Genomic DNA, 22921 nt, shown 5'->3' with positions numbered 1-22921 from the left:
TGCAGGGATAAGGCTATAAGAGCCGAACCCCATCATTCTTCTTTCTTGGGGCCCGACTTCCAATCCCCGTCAATTCAACGACACCTGGGTCAAAAGATCGTGAGCCATGGTGTTTGCTCTGGATAAGCTCTGGCTTAAACCGTTTATTGTAAAGCCATACTGGCTTGGCCATGACTTAAGCTTGTGCTCAGCATACCACCACTCGTGTTTCTTTGGCCCGAGGAAATCGGACAATCGTCGAGAGGGCTAAGCCGTGTATCTTTTATTGTCTCGTTGGTGTTATTGGATCTTCCTACGCCTTGTTGTCTTTTTAGGTGTCGAGTGTTCTCTTGCCTTGCATGACGCTTTGCGAAGTAGCTAACGATCAGACCAAGAGAGCGTGGACGACTGACAAGGACTGTGGAATGGAGTTCGACACAGGAGGAGGTGACCCCGCTAATGGAACACCAACAAATGGAGAATTGTACCACTACTACCTCTACATCGCAGGTGTCATGGCAGCACCCTCTTTTAGAGAATCCTATTAGACATTGCATAATATCTAGAACTGCTAGCGCTTTATAATTATTCCTTCGATAGTACTTTGATGCATGCTGCTACCTGAGCCATTATTACCCTGATGCAACCCACTCTACCATGTCACCCTGCTTTGCGCATTTGCTCGCTTATATATGCTTATATATGCTTACTTGCCTGCTTGCTTGCATATTACACCACTATACTTATTATTAACTCCACTTCGCATTATATCGGGGATGTGATGCTGGTGGTGAACCCCCTAGGGAATGTTTTGGCTATGGGTGCAGGACTTGGTGGTGTGTGAGCGTGCTGAGTGTGTCTTGGGTGCGTGGAGAGTGAGGGTTGTGTCGACCTGAGCTAGAATAACGACGAGCCTAGGGGCGAGTCTTGCCATGTGGTGCTACCTGGGCACTTGGATATGGAATACCTGTGGTGGGTAAATGGTAATTGGAGGTGGCCTTGGGTGTGAACCTCGGAGAGGTGGAGCCCAGGGTAGAGGTGCTGTGGTGGCACAGTAAAATGGAAACCCTGAATGAAGACATTCTGGTTTGGTCCATCCCTAAGGACTTACTAGTACTCAGACTCACTAGGAATCCTTACATCCCACTCGCCCTATATGGTGCGGGACGGTCGGACTACTTGGTAGAACAATGCCACTACTGCTAGGCGAACAGTGTGCAAGGAGGTACGGGGCACGCGGTTTCCCCCACACCCTTCCTGAGACTTCAGGAGGCCTTGTGGACCCGGCTCTTGACATCCGGAGGGCCCCTGGCTCTGTCTACGACTCACAGTATCAGCCATCCCAGACTAGACTTGGGATGTTCTAGGGCTGAGAGGTAGGGTGGCATCGTTCTAGGCTAGCAAGTGATCAGGAATTCTGCCTAGGAGATACATGGCTCTGAGGATGGCTAATCTTGTGGGAATGTAAAACCTCTGCAGAGTGTTTGGTTGATCGATCGATACATATGCCGACTTGTCGGCTATGGACCTTTCCTGGGTTTCGCTTAAACTAGATAGGAGAGGAGTCCTTCATTTCTCCCTCTAGGGTTGGGGCATTTTCCAGGCCGTGAGCCTTGGGGGCTGCGGGCCATTGAGACAAGGCCGAGAGGGAGTTGGCCTGTCGACCTGAGTGTGTGAGATGAGATGTGGTGTGGTGGTGTGGAGATGGTTTGGGATGGATGGTTGGTGGATGGATATGGATGGTGTGGTGGTGAATGTGTTAAAAATTGGATATTATTACATTACTAATGTTATTTACTTCTCATGCGCTAAGGATGCAAACCACAGCCAAATATTAGGATCGCCAGATCCCTTGTTTATCTTTTCCACTAAAGCTCATCGGTGCTGACCATGGCCTGCACACATCTGGCGGTGTGCAGATTTCCTGCTTCTCAGAGATGCTGACTTTAGAAGGATTAAAAGGTCTCATGCCTACGCTCAAGTTTGGTTCGGAGATGGAATCTACGCTGCACTACGCCAACTCTGATAATGCCCATGAAGGAGGAGCCTTCACTCGACAGTCTTCCGCTAGATTAACTCTGTGATAGGTGTGTTCCCCTAGTGATGTAATACCTTGTATTCTTGAAATCTTACGATGTTTGACTAGTGACATCGACTGAAATATGTTAATATGATGGAATCAGTTCTTGGTTTTATCATATTAAAATTCATTCTGTGGATTTTCCCTTCGAGGAAAATTGAGGATGTTTCAGTTGGTATCAGAGCCATACTTGACCTTAGAATGAGACCTTTAGTACCAAACACTAGTTTAGAAGCCAAACATTCTAATCTGTAGTGGAGTCATAGCTACTAACACATGATTCCCCGTCTCTACCTTGAGTTCTACTACTAACTGACTATCCCCGATCTGAAAAGTTGACCACTAGGAAATGATTCTCTATGTCGCCCATGCAAGATCGATAGATGTGTGAGACTCAAAGGCTTAGGAGTCGCCTTAAGTCAACACTATGCATATAGGAGTTGTAATGCTGCTTGAGTGCTTGGATCTTTTTGCTTCTTATGCTTCTTGTGATTATATTGCTTGAGTGAAGAATATAGAAGCTATTTTATTTACATGTGACTCCAGGACCCTGGCTAGCCTAGCAGGCTATGAACCAAAACCACCATATGACTAGACAAAACCTCTAGAGATCCTTGGACACCCCGTACAAATTTGGATTGAGTTATCGAAGAAAACAAAAGGACAACAATTCCTTTTGCAAGGTTCTATGGAACAACTACCCCGATCAAGAAGCAACACCCTGCCTCTTCGCCGACCGAGCAACACCTAAATCTCGAGGACAAGATTCCTATAAGGAGGGTGGACTGTAACAACCATGGGTTTTTGGAGAAGTCAAAAATACGAACTTTTTAAAAAATTTCCTACAATATGTGAAGCATGTAGATGCTAGGACAAACAAAGAACAATTTATAAATAAATTGTTGCATACATATAGTGATGCTTGTAGGAGCTTGCCAGAGTTCCTTATTTGGTTTAGAGTTTTGTGTTGGAGAGCACTAGTCCGTAGCGAATCCTTTTGACTCCTTCTGGAATCTCTCATGAACCCCTTGACCTAAATTCTATAATCAACCAACTATCTTTATCAACTCAATGCCCGTGAGTTGCCAACCCTTGACATGGACCCCACTACCCCTAGTTGACCTCTAGTGGACCCCACTAGGAGGTGTACAAGTTGGCGACACCTGTATACAATACACGAGCCTTGGTTTATTTAGAAAATAGGAAATAGAAATAGAAGAGGAAGGAAATGGTAGGGGGAGAAAGAAATGGCCAAAATAGCCCAAGGAGCCAGCAGGCCCAGCCAGCCTCTCCCACTCGAAGCCAGTGGCCCAGCCTGCCCCGCTAGCCCGCTTGCCCTCAGCCCAGCTCACCACTCCTCCCTTCTGGCCTACTCGTGCGCACGTGGCCTGCTTGGCTCAACCGGCGCAGCAGCCCGGCCTACCCCTCTCTCCTCCCTTTTGCCCGCCCCACCAGCGCCTTGGCCCAACCAGGCCGCTGCCACTGCATAGCCTAGCCTGGCCACTGCCACTACACAGCCCAGCCTAGTTTGGTTCACGTGCATGACGTGGTCGTGGTCGGAGCTACTCGGCGGAGCTGCTCGGGACGTGGTCGGCGAGGTCGTGGTCGGCGAGGTTGTGGTCGGAGCTGCTCGCCGGAGCTGCTCGGGACATGGTCAGCGTGGTCGTGGTTGGTGAGGTCATTGTCGGAGCTGCTTGGCGGAGCTGCTCAGGACGTGGTCGGCGAGGTCGTGGTCGGCATGGTAAAAATCCCCTTCTCTTCCCCGACGGGGCTCCCGCCGGCGGTGAGGTCACCGGTGAACCCCCGTGGCGGCGCTAGCATCCGATTAGGGTAGGAAATAGCTTCTCCAAGCCTTGGCTAGTGCGACGGTGGGGTTGGGGCAATGGCTAGGGCTTCCTAGGTCTCTAGCCATGGTGAACGGCGGTGTGGGTTCGTCGACGTGCATGGACAGGGCTGCGGTGGTAGCGAGAGCTCGGTTGGAGGAGCGTGTGAGCTCCCTGGTGCTTCTACGAACATGGTGGGCATGTTGACGGTGCTCCTGGTGCTCCTAGTGGCTCCAGCCATGGTGGTGGGGGCAAAACAGAGGTGGTGGCGCTCCGACGAGGTGCGGTGCGGCAACATAGGGCTCTGGTGGGCTTCATCCTCGGCTAAGGTGAGCGCGGTGTGTATCTCGTCATGGCAGAGCTAATCGGGGTGTCAACGTCGCCTTTACCGCAACATAGAAGATGCGGTGGTTTTGCCATGGTCGTGCTCTCGGCCATGGTGAGCGTGTCCGTGCATGTGTGCTCCTGCTCCAATGTACAACGTCATGGCTGGGGTCCTCCTTTTGGTTGATGGCAGCACGCACGGCACGTCCTGGGTCTCGGCAAGCATGGCCATGGCGGTCTCCCTAGCTAACTAGTTGGGCTAGGCCAGAGCTTGAAGCTTTAGCAAGGTTTCGATCATGGTGGTGCACGTTCCATTTTGCTAGGGAGGTGGTCTCAGCAAGATGGCTCACCGTAGGGTTCGTGGCGGTAGGATGGCAGTGCGATGGTGAGGCGAGGCCGTGATGAGGCGATGCAGTGCCGTGCCGAGCAGCTACATCGCTATAGCTGATCAGGGCGGCGCTCCTGGCTCCGACGAGGTCCTCCCCACAGCGGCTTTCTTCTCCTCCTTGCTTCTCCCTCCTCCCTCTCTCTCGGCTTAACATGGTGGGGTACTGTGCCACCAGCAGTGGTGGCGAACAGCTAAGGGTTAGGGCTCATGGACGTTGGCTTTTCTAGCTGAGCTCCAAGGGCTCCAATGCGGACGGCGATTGGGCGGTGGTGATACGTGCGGCGCATCCGACGGCTTGCGTGCAGTAGCGTAGGCGTAGAGCAAGGAGAACAAGGTCATGCGAATTTGCGTGACCCTAGGGCCTGCGCCTGCCATGCTGGTCGGCTCCCGGTCGCATGTGGTGGAGAATGCGTGGGCGAGAGGAAAAAGATGCTACTATGCTGACAAGCAGGGTCGGGTCGTCAGGCGCTTGGCGCGATGTGGCTGCAGTGCGGCGTGTGATAGCTATCAAGCGGGGTCGGCTTGTCAGCGGCTGTGCGCGTGAAAGGGCAGGCGAGGCTCAGGCTGGGCTAGCTGGGCTAGTCGAGGTAGGCTGGGCTGAGCTGCTACCTCCCTCTTTTCCTTCCTTTCTCTTTTATTTGTGGCCAATTTGGTTAAGGTTTGTCATAACTATTAAGTAAGTTAGTTAAACATCACATAAGGCAAGAGAATCCAAATCACAAGTGGGATTAAGGATGCATGCATGATTTATTTATTTTAGGAATTTAATTACATATGTGGCATAAAACCAAACTATGCTTATGATCTTAACCTAGTTGGGTCACATCCAATCCAAAACTAGGGTTAGGCTTCTACATATGTCACTCAACATCACATAGGGCTAACACAAAAATTTTGTAGTTGTGATTTTTGGTGTGTGAATTTTTCGGGTTGTTGCAGTCCTACCCCCTTAACAGAATCTTGTCCCCGAGATTAAAGCGTAACGTACTCTTCGAAGAGATAAGGATATTGTAGCCAGAGGTCAGACTCTTTCTCCCATGTTGCTTCTCTCTCAGTGTGATTGCTCCATTGGATCTTGCACATAGGAATAGTTTTGCTTCGGGTCTCTTTGGTATCTCTACCCAGAATTTGGATAGGATGTTCTTTATACTCGAGAGTGTCTTGAATGTCAAGTGTATCAGTTGGAACTACTTCATCAGGGCACTCTCAAACACTTGCGTAGCTATGAGACATGGAATACGGGATGTACACCCACCAATTCCTCAGGTAGCTCAAGTTTGTAGGCGAGCTTTCCAATCCTTTTGCAGATCTTGTATGGCCCAACAAATCTAGGGGCTAGCTTTCCTTTCACATGGAATCTGACAGTTCCACGTAGTGGGGATACCTTGAGATAGACGAAGTCTCCCACATTGAACTCAAGTTCTCTTCTTCTTTTATCAGCATAGCTCTTGTATCGACTTTGAGCAATCCTCAAATTCTCCTTCACTTGAGCAACTCCTTCTGCATCTTGGATCTTAGCGGAATCAAAGAACGATCTTTCCCCCAGGTTGAGACCACATCAAAGGTGTCTTACAAGGTCTGCCATACAGAGCTTCAAACGGCGACATCTTGATGCTGGCTTGGTAGCTGTTGTTGTAAGAGAACTCTGCATAGGGTAAGCATTTCTCCCAATCAGAGCCATAATTCAGTACACTAGCGCGAAGCATGTCTTCTAAAATCTGATTTACTCGTTCAGTCTGTCCATCTATCTGTGGGTGGTAAGTGGTACTGAAATCAAGTTTGGTTCCAATGGACTTGTGCAGGGCTTCCCTAGAATCGGGACACAAACTGAGGACCACGATCAGATACAATACTAGAGGGAGCTCCATGCAGTCTGAGAATATGCTCAACATATAGATCTGCTAATTTTTTCGGCATTGGTCTTGGTCTTAACTGGTACAAAGTGAGCAATCTTGGTCAAACGATCAACAATCACCCAGATGGAATCATTGCCTTTCTGTGAACGGGGCAATCCAACTATGAAATCCATGGATATGCTCTCCCATTTCCACTCGGGAACGTCAAGAGGCTTTAGCAAACCTATAGGCCTTTGATGTTCAGCCTTGACTCTATTACAGGTGTCACACCGTGCCACATGTCCCACAATGTCTGTCTTCATGCCTTTCCACCAAAAGTGTTTCTTCAAGTCTTGATACATCTTTGAACCTCCTAGGGTGAATACAGTACTTGGAATCATGAGCTTCTGACAGAATTTCCTCTCGTAGTACTGGGTCAGATGGAACACAGATTCTGTTCTTGAACCAGATGGTTCCTTGTTCATCTTCCTGGTGGTTGGTCTTGTAGCCTAGTTTCATCAGACCACGGAGATATTCGATCTCTTCACAACTTTTCTGAGCTTGACGGATGCGATCTGTGAGATCATACTGTATGCGAAGCTCATTCAACAAGCCATGCGGTAGTATCTCTAGTTGGAAATCATCAATCTCTTCCTTGAGCTCAGGTGGTACGGATTCAGTGATCAAAGTGTGACAGTAACTCTTGCGACTGAGAGCATCTGCGACTACATTAGCTTTTCCCGGATGATAGTGAATTTCTAGGTCATAGTCCTTGATCAACTCTAGCCATCAGCATTGCCTCATATTCAAATCTTCTTGAGTGAAAAAGTACTTCAAGCTCTTGTGATCGGTGTAGATATCACACTTGTTGCCTATCAAGTAGTGTCTCTAGATCTTTAAGGCATGCACAACTGCTGCTAACTCAAGATCATGAGTAGGGTAATGGTTCTTGTGTTCTTTCAGCTGTCGAGACTGCATATGCTATCACTCTTCCATCTTGCATCAGTACACAACCAAGTCCTTGATGGGATGCATCACAATAGACCATGAAATCTTTGCTGATATCAGGCAATGCTAGCACAGGAGTTGTGGTAAGCTTCTGTTTCAATTCCTGGAAGCTTTGTTCGCACGCGGGCGTCCATTCAAACTCCTTAGTCTTCTTCAGAAGGTTGGTCATTGGACGGACTATCTTGGAGAAGTTCTCAATGAATCAGTGATAATATCCGGCCAATCTCAAGAAACTTCTGACTTATGTCACATTACTGGGGTTGATCCCACTCTTTCATAGCTTCAATCTTGGTCAGGTCAACTATGACACCTTTAGCTGATAGTTCATGGCCTAAGAAGGCAACTTCCTGTAGCCAAAATTCGCATTTGCTGAACTTTGCGTAGAGCTAATGTTGGGCTAGTTTCTCAAGTACCGTTCTTAGATGATGTTCATGTTCTTCAGCGGTGGGTGAATAGAAAAGGATGTCATCAATGAATACTACCATGAATTTATCTAGTTCATCCATGAAAACCTTATTCATCATGTTCATGAAATATGCGGGAGCATTCGTGAGTCCAAAGGACACCACGGTGAACTCAAACTGACCATACCTAGTCACAAAAGCTGTCTTCGGGATGTCACTCTCTCGAATCTTCATCTGATGATAGCCAAATCTGAGATCAATCTTGGAAAAATACTTGGCACCTCGAAGCTGATCAAGCAGATCATCAATCCTTGGCAGGGGGTACTTGTTCTTGATGGTGACTGCGTTCAAGTTCCGGTAATCAATGCACATTCTCATTGAGCCATCCTTCTTCTTAACAAACAGAACAGGGGATCCCCAGGGTGAAGCACTGGGTCTGATATATCCCTTCGAGATGAGCTCATCAAGCTGTTTCTTGAGCTCGGCCAATTCATCAACTGACATGCGATAGGGTCTCTTGGCAATGGGTCCTGTTCCCAGCAAGAGATCAATGATGAACTCTACATCACGGTCTGGTGGCATACCCGATAATTCTTTAGGGAATACATCGGGATAATCTCTGACCATAGGCACATCATGAACTATCTTCTCCTTCTAGCGATTCTGAACTAGCCTTAAGGGCACATAGGATGGAAGTGGACTTTCTAGACTGGGGTTCACATCTAATAACTTGGCCTAATGGGTGGGTCACTTGGACGTATCTAGGTGAACATGATATAATACCTCGGTGAATGGTTAGCCAATCCATGCCTAAGATGACATCTAGGTTTGTGGAAGGTAACTAGGGTTAGGTCGGCTTTAAAGGTAAGACCCTCAATGGCAAGACTCACTTCCTTACAGATGTGGGTGCACTTTAGGTCTCCTAAAGGTGAGCTGGTGATGATAGGCTTTCCACGTGGGGTTACTAGGCAGGTCATGCTCTCAGTGCAAACTTGGATGATATGTAAGAACAAGTTGCTCCAGAGTCAAATAGAACTGATGCAGTATTGCCATTAACTAAAAACATACCGTACACAACAGTCAGGGGCAGCCTATGCTTCCTCAGGCGTCCTAGATGGTTGAGACAGTCCACGAGTAGCAGATCCCTTGGACTGAGACTTCTGAGCAGCTGAGTTCTGTGGGCACTCAGCGGCTTTGTGACCTAGGTTGGCCACAAGCGAAGCAGGTGAAAGGCGCACCGCCTGTAGGGGTTGGACGTGGGTGCCTTCTAGTTTCTAGTGCTTGGTGCGGAGCGGTTCTATGCTGGGCATTCATTCATAGAGCGGGAACAGGTTGAAACGGTCCTAAGTGTTGTGGTCCTAAGCATAACGGTCTCAGGGTGTAACGATCCTGAGTAGGGCGAGGAGTATTTGGTGGTGTAGCCTCCACTACCCCTACTCGATCTAGGGTTGTCATCCCTGTTGTGGCGAGAGCGTTCCCTGGGTGGTGCATCTCTGTGGAACCTCTTGCGATCACTGGCCATGGAAGGACTCCTCAGGCTTATGCTTCCGTCTCCCTATACTCTTCTCCAGCTTCAGCATGATCTTTCTCGATCTAGGATGCAGCGATCCACCAGAGCACGCAACGTGTTACTCTCAATACCGCCAAACTTCAGCTTGATGTGCGGGTTAAGTCCCTTGCGGTAATAGTACAGCTTCTCCTTCTCCGAGTTCACAACATAGGAAGGTGCATAGCGTAGAAGGTTGGTGAAACAAGTAGTGTACTCCATCACCCTGTCCTTTCCCATCTTGATGTTGCGGAACTCCTCGGCTTTGGCCTCCATGATACCTTTGGGAATGTGATACTCAGTGAATGCTTCGGCGAACTCATCCCACGAGATGTTGGCAGGGTCCTCATGGGAATCACTAAAACTAGTCCCACCAGGCGCGTGCTGCACCTGTGAGCTGGTGTGTGGCAGCTCCAACACACTCATCATCGGTGAAGGTGGTGAGGTCGAGCTTCTTCTCCATCTCCTTGAGCCAGTCATCGGCTACAAGCGGGTCAGGGTCGGTGCCATCATAGGTAGGTGGCCTTAGCTTCAGAAATCCTTCCAGCTTCCTTTGGAAGTCATTCTGCTGACCTCCCTGGTGATGGTTTGCTCCAGTTAACCAAAGCTAGCAAGAAGTTGGGTCTGTTGTGCCATCACTTCTGCCAAGGTTCGGTGGTGGTGGTGGCGGAATGTTCTCCTCAGGCGGTGGGGTATTCTCTAGGTTGAAGTGTGTCCCCCCAAGTCCACGGCCGTGGCCTTGGCCATGGTTGTTGCCACCACACCCCCCATTTGGTTTGACTAGTTCAGGGGGTTGGGGCACGTCCATAGGTTCATTAGACGATTAGATCGGCGGTTCGACATTCTGCAACATGGATCATAGGAATTTTAGTGTTTGTGCCATAAGTGCTTATAATTCAGTATGATTACATGATTTTGACTGATTTAAAGAAAAACATTTATACTATCCAACACTCATTACAAAGAAGCAATAAGATCCATAAGATGTAATAAGATCCAAAACATTCATTACATGGGTTTTATTACATGGCATCATCTCTAGTAGCTACACTTGGAGACTCAGCGAGAATCGTACTACGCATAGTTTCTCATATTACATCACATAAGGGGTACATCATGGGGTACAACCTATGGAAGCCACTGACATGACTCATGACCACATAGGGTCATCTACTCTAACTCGTACACCGCCGCTGGGATACGACTGTTCTCCATCTCGATCTCCTCGTCAGACTTGTGAAGTCGAGACACGTACTTCAAGGCCTCGGCGAGCTCCTCAGTAGGCTTGGCTCCATGTAGGGTAGGGCAGGCATCTAGGTTGAGGTGAGTTGGGCTAACTCGAACTCCTCTATCCTAGGCTTCGTCTTGCTATGAATCTCCTTGGGTAGCTGATCCCACATACTCTTCATCTCCCTGAGGCGCTTCCTGTCAGACTTCTGCCAAGCCTGCCAAGTCCTCTCACACTTGTCCTGTAGGTACTTGTTCTACTTGAGTGCCTCGATCAGGTGACCCTGGTTGTGAACGGCCTTCTTCCTGAACTCCTCTAGATCCTGAGTCATGGTCTTGTTCCGAGATTGGATTTTCAGCATATCAATCCCCTTGGACCTTTCTCTGTCTCCTCTATGGTTGAACTCGGCCTTCTTGTCGTCCAACTCTCTCTGCAACTCCAAGACCTTGCTGTCGAGGTAGCAGTTCCTGTTGCCTAGGTTGGTGGCTTTATCCTGTAAGTCTACGACCTCGGTTCTGTGGACTTCTTCACAATGGTTGAGCTCGTCCTGTAGCTTGGCGACTATCTCAAGTAGACTAGCTCACTCCTGTGCTCCCTATGAGTCTCGCTCCTGGTACTCCCATAGAAGGGCCTGGTTCTGACGTCTCCTCTGCTCTAGCTAGGTCACGTGCTTGTCCTGCTCTAGTAGGTGGATAGCCGAGACGCGAAGGCATCTGTCCTCCTCAGCAAGGATAACTCTATTGGCTACGAAACTCTGCTCACTAGGGGTAAGGCTGAGGTCGAGGGCCTAGGGAAGTAGACGGAACTCTGTCGTCTTCAGATGCTCGTAGTGGTCCCTCATCACTCTGCGAAGTGCCTTATGTGAGATAGCTTGTAGTCCCTCCTCGACTGTGTCCTTTATAGTCAACTCGGTGAAAGCTGGGACAGAAGGTAGGGTAGTGCTAGCTGGGAACTCGATTGAGGTGACAATCGGTCCTTCGATTCCTCCTTCCTGAGTTGGCTTCCTAGTGTAGGTGACCTTGACAAGCTCATCGGGGACTCCTAACGTGATGAGAACTCAGCAGAGGGTTTGTGCAAAACCCCTGAGCTCACGTAGGTCGAAGGTAAGCTTGGCGTGGTCAAGAGGTAGCGGTCCTAGAGATGGCCAGTCGAACGTTCGTTGCCATCTACATGTTTTAGGGAATAGGTGTTAGCAGGTCAATAATAGATAAGCCTTGCATAAAAGTAAATGCAGGGTCGGTATATAACTGATAGAAGGGTTGTTCACGTCCTATTCTATCGTCCATTTCTGAGGGTTTCAGTCCTATGGTCAAGTATGGCTCTGATACCAACTAAAGTGACCTGATTTCCGTGAAGGGAAAATCCACAGAGTCAAAGTGTATTATGACCATTGTAGATCATATTACCCAAATTCCAGTCGAATACCACATCCATACAATGATAATATCAGAGTACATAATGTGCGAATTACATAATTTATTACATTGCCAGCATTGGCGGAATCAAAAGTAGCATTCATTCAGAATAGCTTGAAGATAAGATCGCCAAACTCGAGCGTAGGAACTGAACCCCTCAACCAGTCAAACTCCTCAGAGCTATACTGATCAGCAGAACCTGTGTGCCAAAATTTATCAGTACGATTTGTACTAGCCACTCCCAACCTATGAGCATTGCTTTAGTGGAAATTGAATGCAAGTTGGATATAATCAGAAGGAACCTATAAGGCTAGGGTTTCCTATGTATTAGCATATCAAGTATATAATAGTAGTTGGTCAAGTTTTTAACACCATTCCCAGGCCCATTCCATCCCATTCCCTGTCCAGAGCCAGGTTTTGATCCTGGGATCGAAATACCACCATCTCCACACCATCACCATACCATCACTCAGTCGATAGGACCAACTCCCTCTCGGCACTAGTCTCAAGGCCTGTAGCCCTAGCTACGACCGACACTCTCTCACGGGGAAGAAGAGAAGGACTCATCTCACTATCTAGTTTAAGCGAAACCCAGGAAAGGTCCATAGCCGACTAAGTCGGCACATGTATCGATCGATCAATCATACACTCTGCAGAGGTTTTACATAACCACAAGATCTGCCTTCTTCGCTGACCGTCGTCAACTAGGCTGATTCCGGCCGCTTGCTAGCCTAGGATAATGCCACTCTACCATTCAGCCCTGGTACACCCCAAGTCTAGTCTGGGGTGGCTGAAACTATGAGTCATGAGCCGGGTCCACAAGGTCTCCATGAAGTCTCGAAAGGGTGTGGGGGAATCCTCCACGCCCCATACCTCCTTACACTGTCCACTATCAACCTAGCAGTAGTGGCAAATACCCTACCAAGTAGTCCGGCCGTCCCGCACCATATAGGGCGAGTGGTACATAAGGCTTCCCGGTGAATCTGAGTACTAGTAAGTCCTTAGGGATGACCTAAGCCAGAATGTCTTCATCAGGTTTTCCATTTACCTGTGCCACCATAGCACCTCCATCCCGGGCTCCTCCCATCATAGGTTCACACCCAAGGCCACCTCATATACCATTTACCCACCACAGGTATCCAATCCAGGGGTGCCCAGGTAGCACCACACTGACAAGACTTGCCCAAGGCTCGTCGTATACTCCAACTTGGTCGACACAACCCTCACCCTCCACACACCCAAGTCACACACGCAGCACTCTCCCCATAGCCCAAATAACACCAGTTTCCACCACGCACTAATGTAGTATAAGCGTATAGAAGTATAAGCAATGAAATATAGTAGTAAGCGTGTGTCTAGCCTAATAGCAGGGTATGCAGGGGTAAGGTTACGTCAAGGTAAAGGCCATCAAGTAAGCATACTACCATGCAAGTCCTATCTTAGTATGATTATAATAGTAAAGTAAAGCAATATCAGTTCTATATTAGCCATGCGTAATAGGTGCTATGAGACTGGGTGGGATGTGGCACCTTCAGTGTAGTCATCTCCGTACTCCTCATGGTACTCACGATCCTCGTCCGTCTGGTTTTCCTCCGAGTCTGCATACATTCGAATTATAGTCGCGTTAGCGACATCTATAGAATAGCACAAAAAAGCAATGAAAATTCAAAAGTGCCAAATGCACTCAAACATGGGTTCATTGCGTAAAGCTCGATTTTAGATGAATTTTGGTCCTGGTTTCGTATTTTTCTGAGGTCATATGAATTAGTTATGAATTTCTGAAGTTTTAATCATTTTTGAAAATGGAAAAAGGCTGAATTAATCCTGGGCTGACACGTGTCACGCTGTGACTGGTCCACGTGGCATGCTGACATCAACATGATGTTATCTACGTCATCCGCTACTGATAGGTGGGGTCCACATGGCGGTGTCACTAACATGTGGCCTCGGTCAACGGTCAACGTTGACCGGTCAATGGTCAATACAGGCCGGGTCCAAACTGGGCTGGTTGGGCCTGGATATGGGCTGGGCTTTGCCTGCCATGTGGCGCGTGCTGGTGTGGCCATGTCGTCATTCTAGGCCACTAACGGGCCGTGGTCCACGGGCGTAGGTGAGGCACGGTTCATGGTGAACCTGCCTGCGTTGGTCCATAGACCGCAGAGCCGGTCTATGAAGGACTTGGTCCACTTACTCCTTCCATGGGTTTGGTTCACGTGCATGACGTGGTCGTGGTCAGAGCTACTCGACGGAGCTGCTCGGGACGTGGTCGGCGAGGTCGTGGTCGGCGAGGTCGTGGTCGAAGCTGCTTGGCGGAGCTGCTCGGGATGTGGTCGGCGTGGTCGTGGTTGGCGAGGTCGTGGTTAGAGCTGCTCGATGGAGCTACTCGGGACGTGGTTGATGTGGTCATGGTCGGCGAGGTCGTGGTCGGCGTGGTAAAAATCCCCTTCTCTTCCCCGATGGGCCTCCCACCAGTGGTGAGGTCACCGGCGAACCCCCGTGGCGGCGCTAGCGTCCGATTAGGGTAGGCAATAGCTTCTCCAAGCCTCGGCTAGTGCGATGGTGGGGTCGGGGCGATGGCTAGGGCTTCCTAGGGCTCTAGCCATTGGTGAACGGCGGCATGGGTTTAGTCGGCGTGCATGGACAGGGCTGCGATGGTAGCGAGAGCCCAGGTTGGAGGAGCGTGTGAGCTCCCTGGTGCTTCTACAGGACATGGTGGGCGTGTTGACGGTGCTCCTGGTGCTCCCAGTGGCTTCGGCCACTGGTGGTGGGCGCAAAACAGAGGTGGTGGCGCTCCGACGAGGTGCGGTGCGGCAACGCAGGGCTCCGGTGGGCTTCTTCCTCAGATAAGGTGAGCGCGGTGTGTATCTCGTCATGGCAGAGCCAATCAGGATGTCAACGTCGCCTTTACCGCGACGTAGAAGACGCGGTGGTTTTGCCATGGTTGTGCTCTCGGCCATGGTGAGCGTGTCCGTGCATGTGCGCTCCTGCTCTGATGTACAATGTCATGGCTGGGGTCCTCCTTTTGGCTGATGGCAGCACACACGGCGCATCCTAGGGTCTCAGCAAGCAGTGGCCATGGTGGTCTCCCTAGCTAACCTAGTTGGGCTAGGTCGGAGCTCGAAGCTTCAGCAAGGTTTCGATCATGGCGGTGCACGTTCCATTTGGCTAGGGAGGTGGTCTCAGCAAGATGGCTCACCGTAGGGTTCAGTGGCGGTAGGATGGCGTTGCGGTGGTGAGGCGAGGCTATGATGAGGCGATGCAGTGCCGTGTCGAGCAGCTACGTCGCTATAGCTGATCGGGGCGGTGCACTCCTAGGCTCCGGCGAGGTCCTCCCCGCATCGGCTTCCTTCTCCTCCTTGCTTCTCCCTCCTCCCTCTCTCTCGGCTTGACGCGGTGGGGTGTTGTGCCACCAGCGGTGGTGGTGAACGGCTGAGGGTTAGGGCTGCACGGACGTTGGCTTTTATAGCTGAGCTCTAAGGGCTCCAATGGCGAACGGCTGATCGGGCGGTGGTGATACGTGCGGCGCATCCGACGGCTTGCGTGTGGTAGCGTAGGCGCGGCGCAAGGGGAACAAGGTCATGTGATTTGCGTGACCCTGGGCCTGCGCCTGCCACAGCTGGTTGGCTCCCGGTCGTGTGGTAGGAGAATGCGTGGGCGAGAGGAAAAAGATGCTACTGTGCTGACAAGCGGGGTTGGGTCGTTAGGCGCTTGGCGCGATGTGGCTGCGTGCTGGCGCGTGATAGCTGTCAAGCGGGGTCGGCTTGTCAGCGGCTGTGCGCGTGAAAGGGCAGGCGAGGCTCGGCTGGGCTAGCTGGGCCGGTCGAGGCAGGCTGGGCTGAGCTGCTGCCTCCCTCTTTTCCTTCCTTTCTCTTTTATTTGTGGCCAATTTGGTTAGGGTTTGTCATAACTATTAAGTAAGTTAGTTAAACATCACATAAGGCAAGAGAATCCAAATCACAAGTGGGATTAAGGATGCATGCATGATTTATTTATTTTAGGAATTTAATTACCATATGTGGCATAAAACCAAACTATGCTTATGATCTTAACCTAGTTGGGTCACATTCCAATCCAAAACTAGGGTTAGGCTTCTACATATGCCACTCAACATCACATAGGGCTGACACAAAAATTTTGTAGTTGTGATTTTTGGTGTGTGAATTTTTCGAGTTGTTACAGGAAGCTCACCCACCAGCATTGATGGTGGACAACCAACCCGCTATCGTCCTCGCGAAGAATCCAGTTCTCCACGACCGGAGCAAGCACATCAACGTCAGGTTCCACTTCCTCAGGGACTGTGTCGATGGAGGGCAGATCGTCATCGAGTTCATCGAAACTGGTCGGCAACTCGCGGACGTCCTCACCAAGCCGCTCGGCCATCTTCGACTCACGGAGCTGAAGAAGATGATTGGCATGGAGGGAGTTGTAGGGTTAGCAACAGGATTAGGGAAAGAATTGTTAGGTAACCTGCTGCTCCCTTGTGTGAACGCGCAGCAAGGGAAGGCGGTGCCGAAAAAGGCTCCCTGCTATTTGCACTGTAGCAGCTGTAGGGGCAGGTGCCGAATGGCTCACCTGCCGCACTGTAGTCATAGCAGGGGCAGGCGCCAAAGTCAGCCCTGCTGTCACATCTAGTCACTGTAGCAGCATGTTAGCCTGACATGTCTGTGTACTAGGATTAGATGGGTAGAGTTGTATATATAGTTTGTCACTGCAACTCAGTAAAGAGAGCGAGTTCAGTTCTGTCATCTCCTCTGCAGAGCTCCGGCCAACGCTGGTGCTTGTGCTGTGTGTGTGCTTTGTTCTCCCTCCCTTTTTCTACCTCTAGCCATAGTGTGTGGTAGCCAACGACAGTTCGTGGTCACCATCGCTAATGTGTGCTCGGCAACACTAGTGAGTGGTCAGATAACTCCGACGGGAGATCGAGCGGCGAACAGATTCATACTAAAGAATATTGTTCACTTCGTTTAGGCACCTATCTTTTCGACATTCAAGTTGGATACTCTATTTTCTGATGCTCCTGTTAGGCATGCATTCCTATGATTGAATCTTTAAATCTGTACCGGAAGCTTTCCCATTCACTCTTCACTCATTATTCAGGACGCGGATGGTAGTGTCACCGAGTTTGAAATCTGGCAAGGTCTTGCTAATTTGTACTCCAGTCTCTCGTACTGGAGAGATGCTGAGATATGTTTGAAGAAGGCTAAAGCCCTCAAGTCGTACTCAGCTGCAACACTCCATGCAGAAGGTGAGGCAAAATTCATTACTACATACCCTTACGCATGCTAGTGACCATGCATTTCTCTTTAACATGGGCATTTTGGAATCACTAGCTTAATTTTCACTATACATGTACCTATCCATGTTTATATGTACTCGTCCATGCAGGCTACATGCATCAGGCGCGAGACCAAACAAAACATGCGCTGGCCGCTTACGTCAACGCATTCTCGACTGAGCTTGAACATGTGCCGTCGAAGGTGGCCATCGGCGCAATGCTCTCCAAGCAAGGGCCGAGGTTTCTACCTGCAGCGAGGTGCTCCCTCTCGGACGCCCTAAGGGTCGAGCCTACAAATCGGATGGCCTGGCTTTACTTAGGAAAACTGCACAGATCTGATGGGCGAATCTCTGACGCTGCCGACTGCTTCCAAGCAGCGGTGATGCTAGAGGAATCGGATCCAGTGGAGAGTTTCAGTTCACTCTCATGACAGATAGGCATGAAGCTCCCTAGCTCCATGGGGATTTCTTCCCTCTTTTCTTCTGCTTAGATGAAGGAAATTTGGCGACAGATGTAGGTTGCATTATCTATTTGCTTGCCGTTCTATTTTATATAATAAGAATGCCTTGTTGACCATTAAACAAACATAACAGTGTTGCAAAGCTGCATTTCATTGCTCACTTTCGTTGTATAAGTAATTGTTACTCCCCGTTTTTTTAATGATGACTGCATCAGCTGTAAGACTAATTTCGTTACAAGAAACTACTACAGTATGAATATCCAGAGTGCTACTGATTTGATTTCGACTAACCACTGCTGTGGAGAAAAGCTGCAATCTGTCCTTGTTGCATCCTCGGGTGCAGTTAGCTCTCACCAGCCATATCACCCAAGCGATCAAGAAGCTCAAGTGCAAACACATGAATGCCCTTCACAATACATGTGTTCTTACTGATCAGTGAGCGTCTACTGATGACACCACAAAGCAGCGACGTTACAAATGCTAACATTGCAGATAAGTTTCCTTTTAGTAGAAAAAAGGCGTCCCATATAGAAGCTTGGACAATTTGTATATATTAGCCCGAATGTGCTCCTAGAAGACCAGCAAACCACGTAGCCAATAAAACCAGCAGAGGTCCAATTAACTAACTTGAGGCCCTTAATTAGAGATGGGCTTTGTCCACATGGCTCTCACTCGGCCTGTCCGTGGGCCATTATCATCCACTGGAAAGTGGAAGCCGCCGCTGTGTTGAGTTGAGACGACTACGCACAGGTGAATGGGCTGTACAAAAGATTGCAGTCTGCCTTCTAGTTGGGGTCTTGGGGACCAGTGACTCAGTGAGCCCAATGGAGGCCCACTTCTTCTTAGTATTCCATTTCGATGCCGACCAATTTGCTTTTGATTTCATTTTACGCTGAAAAAAGTGAAACTGTATACCAAACAAAAGTGATGAGCACTGATTTCCTTGAAAAGTTATACTGTGCTAGCCCTTTTTTGTCCAGCGGTTCCTTTGTATTTTTTATGGAAGACATAATTTTTGTTAGGTTTAACATTTTTTTCTATCTCACTCTCTATACAAAATCAAACAAAAAATTACACACAAGAAAACTGCGCCACTCTCTTTTTTTCAGCAAGGGAATGCAAGTGCAGTTCTCCCTCGTCCTTGAAAACCTATGAAGTTCCGATCCTCTCTTTCCAAGGCAAGAATGAAGTCGGATGTCTCAACCCATAATGTGAAATGAACAAGATTTAGAAAGAATTCTACTAGCTCAACAAGGCTATGAAGAATCCTTGTTTAGGTGGTGCAGATCAAGACAATAAGCCAAACCTTGTTTTTCTTTTCTCTTTTTAGCCTTAACTGCTCTTGAATGACATTTCATCTCACAGTGCGTTTTTTTAAAATTTCATGTTACAAGATTTGTCTGGAGTATTTTTCAAGTTGCATTCGTTTTATAGTCTTCAAGAAACAAAATGATTTATTTGAGGTTTGGGCACACATTGCGTTCTCAAGTTTGGGTGGGAGCAGGTGCAATTTGTTGGAAAAGGTTATACTCCTACATGGAGAAATATTCAGGGCTAGGCATCATAAGGAGAAGGGAAGGAACCCCATCGGGAAATAGGTATGCTACTTATGGGAGACAACGACAATGGAGATCTTTGCAAAAATTTGTGCATACCTTCTAATAGGAGTAGCGTTTATTTTGCCGTCTCTACAAGCGTGGTTTGCTGTTATTTCAACATTAAATCAACAAGAGGCTAAAACCATTAAAATAAATGTTCACGCGCATGTTTGAGTTTCTATTTATGTCCAAGCTTTGTTTGGTTTTTTTGAAGACTTAAATCAGCCAGAGGCAGAGGCTGAAATTGTAATAATGAAAATGCATTTATAATACTGTTATTTATAAAAAAAATTTGTTTATAATGTATCAAACAGAACTTACTCGATATTATAAATATTGTTTTTTTTTACAAAACCGTTCAGAATTTGAGATGGTTGGACTTATGATAACTGAAAATCTCTTGCATTTTAGGATAAATGAAATAGCTAGCTAGCCAGCTAGTTGTGACCTTTTTTTTCCTTGAAAAGACGAGCGTCTGTTTAGGAAGTACAAGAACCATAATAATGCAGCAAATCTTGTAGGAATGGGATGCATTGAGCTCATGAACATAGCCTAGGCCGTAAGGCACACACATGACATGCTTAGCGACTTTACACATGCAACAATGCAACATTGAGGTCATGAACCATGATGTGCAACATTGAGGTCCGCCTTTAGTCCCCCCAATGTCAAGAGGACAACATCGCATCGCGCCTCTTGAGATCTGGGCCTTTTTTTCGTGGGCCATTGCGAGGCGCGCTGGATGGAAACCGCTCGGTATGAGACGGGCTCATTCCGGATCTTGGGAAGACAACCATGGTCCGACAGCAAATGAGGCTACATGAAGTCCATACCATATGGATAGATAGATGGGCCGGCCGGAGGAATGGTTGCAGTCTGCTTCCACGGCTGAATTACAGTGTGCATGCCATATTCTTGCCAGCAGTATGCATGTTTTCTCGAAGAATTTTTACTTGACACGATTTTAGATAGTTCCAACTTTTCTTTTTTTCACAGCAAGGTAGGTCGTCGATCGGCGACAAGCTCCTTTTGGCCGACTATGACTTAAGGCCTTCTTTAGTTCCTCGCTAAAAATTTACAACCATCCATTGAATATTTGGACTCATACAGAGTATTAAATATAGACTAAAAACATAACTAATTGTACAGTTTATGACTAATTTATGAGACGAATCTTTTAATTCTAATTAGTTCATGATTTGTCAATGTGGCACTACAGTACACATATGCTAATGATAGATTAATTAGACTTAATAAATTCATCTCATGGTTTACTGATAATTTATTTTTTTATTAATATTCAAACACTTCGGGGATTCAAACAAGGTGAACCAATAACCTTTCATTCGTGTCAACCACAGCCTCTAGAACGTGTGTGCACTAGCACTCCAAGCTAGCCACGTACGCCTAGGTGAATGCCTCGTTTTCGTCTACCCTTTAGGCTACTCCTACTACTAGCTAGCTAGCTAGCAGAGAACACTAGCTAGATATCTACGTCGGTCTATGTATGTTTGACAAAATTTCACAATCCACAGTGAACTTATATACCTTTCGTTTTTTTTCGATACGGAATTCTACAGTGCTCCTGTCGCCGACAGGAACCGATTAATCTCTCAAAACTACTTCATATATGCAGAGATATTGTGTACGTAGAGAAAAGCTAGCTAGGACACGGGAAATTTCGTGTCGTTTTTGCGGCGGCACCTGCACGAAGTCTTCCTTCTACTGCATGCGCCTTTTGCCGCGCGCGCCACACAAGTCAACGTAACAGTAGGTGAAGCTGCACCGTCCGTGCTGCTGGTGGCAGCCTCAGCAGCATCGTCGTCAGGGATCGATCCATCGATCGATCTATATCGTCCGAGAAGAAAAAAAGAGCGCATCAAATCAGTCGGCAAGATCTGCTAGCTAGCTGCGGCAGCATCCATCCATTGAAATTATTGGCCGAGCTAGCTAGCTTATATATATTATGTTATGATAGCTCCTCGATCTCCTTTTCACCACCGGGCCTCCCCCGGCCTCCTCTTGCGTGCATTATATTGCTGCATGCTGTCATCAGCTTGCATGCAGACAATTCAACCTACGTACCATACGTAGAGGCATGCTTGTTAATTAATTTCAGATAGATGATGATGCATGCATGTCAGCAGCAGCAACTTGCGTGGAGTGCAACTGGGCAGGCCGGTTGCACCCAAGCAGCTTACTAACAATACGAGAGCTAGCTAGCTAGCTAGCTAGGAATATCAGTGAAGTGGTCGAACTAGCGTATATACATGTGTGTGTATTCCTGGTTGCAATTGCATGCATGGTCGACGTAGGGTACGGCGCGTGGCGCGTCGCCATCGCTTGCCGATTCAACTGCATATGTTAATTAATTAATATATATGTATTTGGTGGCATCTCCCAAGTCCCAATTACCGCCTGATGACAGGGCGCTAGCTCTACTAGGCCGGTAAGCTGATCCGGAGCAAAATCTTTTTGGACGGCAACAGCCGACGAAATAAGCTAGGATAGGGCCGGGCTTGATGGTTACACAAAACATAATTTAATTAAGAGAATGCTATATATATATATATATATATATATATATATATATATATATATATATATATATATATATATATATATATATATATATATATATATATAGAGAGAGAGAGAGAGAGAGAGAGAGAGAGAGAGAGAGAGAGAGAGAGAAAGCTACTAACATGTAGCTGGCTATAAAATAAATTATTCTGTAGCCACTTTGAATTACGATAATTATTATATTAATTTACAAGATTATAGTAACTCCTTACTAAGTGTTTTACTATAACGTTATGGTAAATATCCACATGTGTTATAGTAAGCTAACTATCGTAAATATGTGTTGACATTATCGTAAATTAATATATAAAATTATCGTAAATAGAGGCATCTACAGAATATAATTACTATGTAAATATAAGTTATTATGTAGCTACCTCTATTTACGATAATTTTATATACTAATTTACGATAATGTCAATACATATTTACGATATAGTTGGCTTACTATAACACATGGGGATATTTATCATAATGTTATAGTAAACCACTTAGTAAAGAGTTACTATAAACTCGTAAATTAACATAGTAATTATCGTAACTCAAAGTGGCTACAGAATAAATTATTTTGTAGCCAGCTACAAGGTAATAATTATATTTATATTTATATTTATATATGCATTGAAGTTTTGTTCCCGAATAATTATTAGTTCTTCTACGTATATATGTATGTACGCACGCACGATTCTGATCCAATTTCATATGTAGCTATCCCTTGATATATGTTTAATTTCCTAGATTATACCCGATCGAGTCGACTCAGTTTTGAAGCTAAGGTCAAACAATTTCTTAGGATAATCTATTCACATACAGTATGACAAATGGAAACTTCAAAGTGCTTAATATACACAATATTTAATTTGTTCCAATAATCTATATTCATAGTATGACAAATGTATTGCAATGTCATGTTTTTTTTTTTTTTGCTAACTACTTAAGTGACATATATATGTATATGCAGTTGGTGTCAAAGAA

The 22921-nt window shown here is 47.3% G+C and overlaps 1 protein-coding gene across 1 annotated transcript in view; it reads left to right on the top strand.

Moving 5' to 3' along the window:
* Positions 1-17735, top strand: part of LOC136463132 (protein NPG1-like) — a 49762-nt gene extending 32027 nt beyond the window's left edge. The window contains exons 5-6 of the mRNA XM_066462161.1: positions 17128-17275; positions 17416-17735. Coding sequence (XP_066318258.1) covers positions 17128-17275; positions 17416-17735 — 468 coding nt within the window. The remainder of the gene's footprint in view (positions 1-17127; positions 17276-17415) is intronic.
* Positions 17736-22921: the final 5186 nt, after the last annotated feature.

Source organism: Miscanthus floridulus, chromosome 7 (assembly GCF_019320115.1).
Source record: "Miscanthus floridulus cultivar M001 chromosome 7, ASM1932011v1, whole genome shotgun sequence".
Taxonomy (NCBI): domain Eukaryota; kingdom Viridiplantae; phylum Streptophyta; class Magnoliopsida; order Poales; family Poaceae; genus Miscanthus; species Miscanthus floridulus.
The sequence above is the reverse complement of the archived record's forward strand: the minus strand, read 5'-3'. Positions and strand labels throughout refer to the sequence as shown.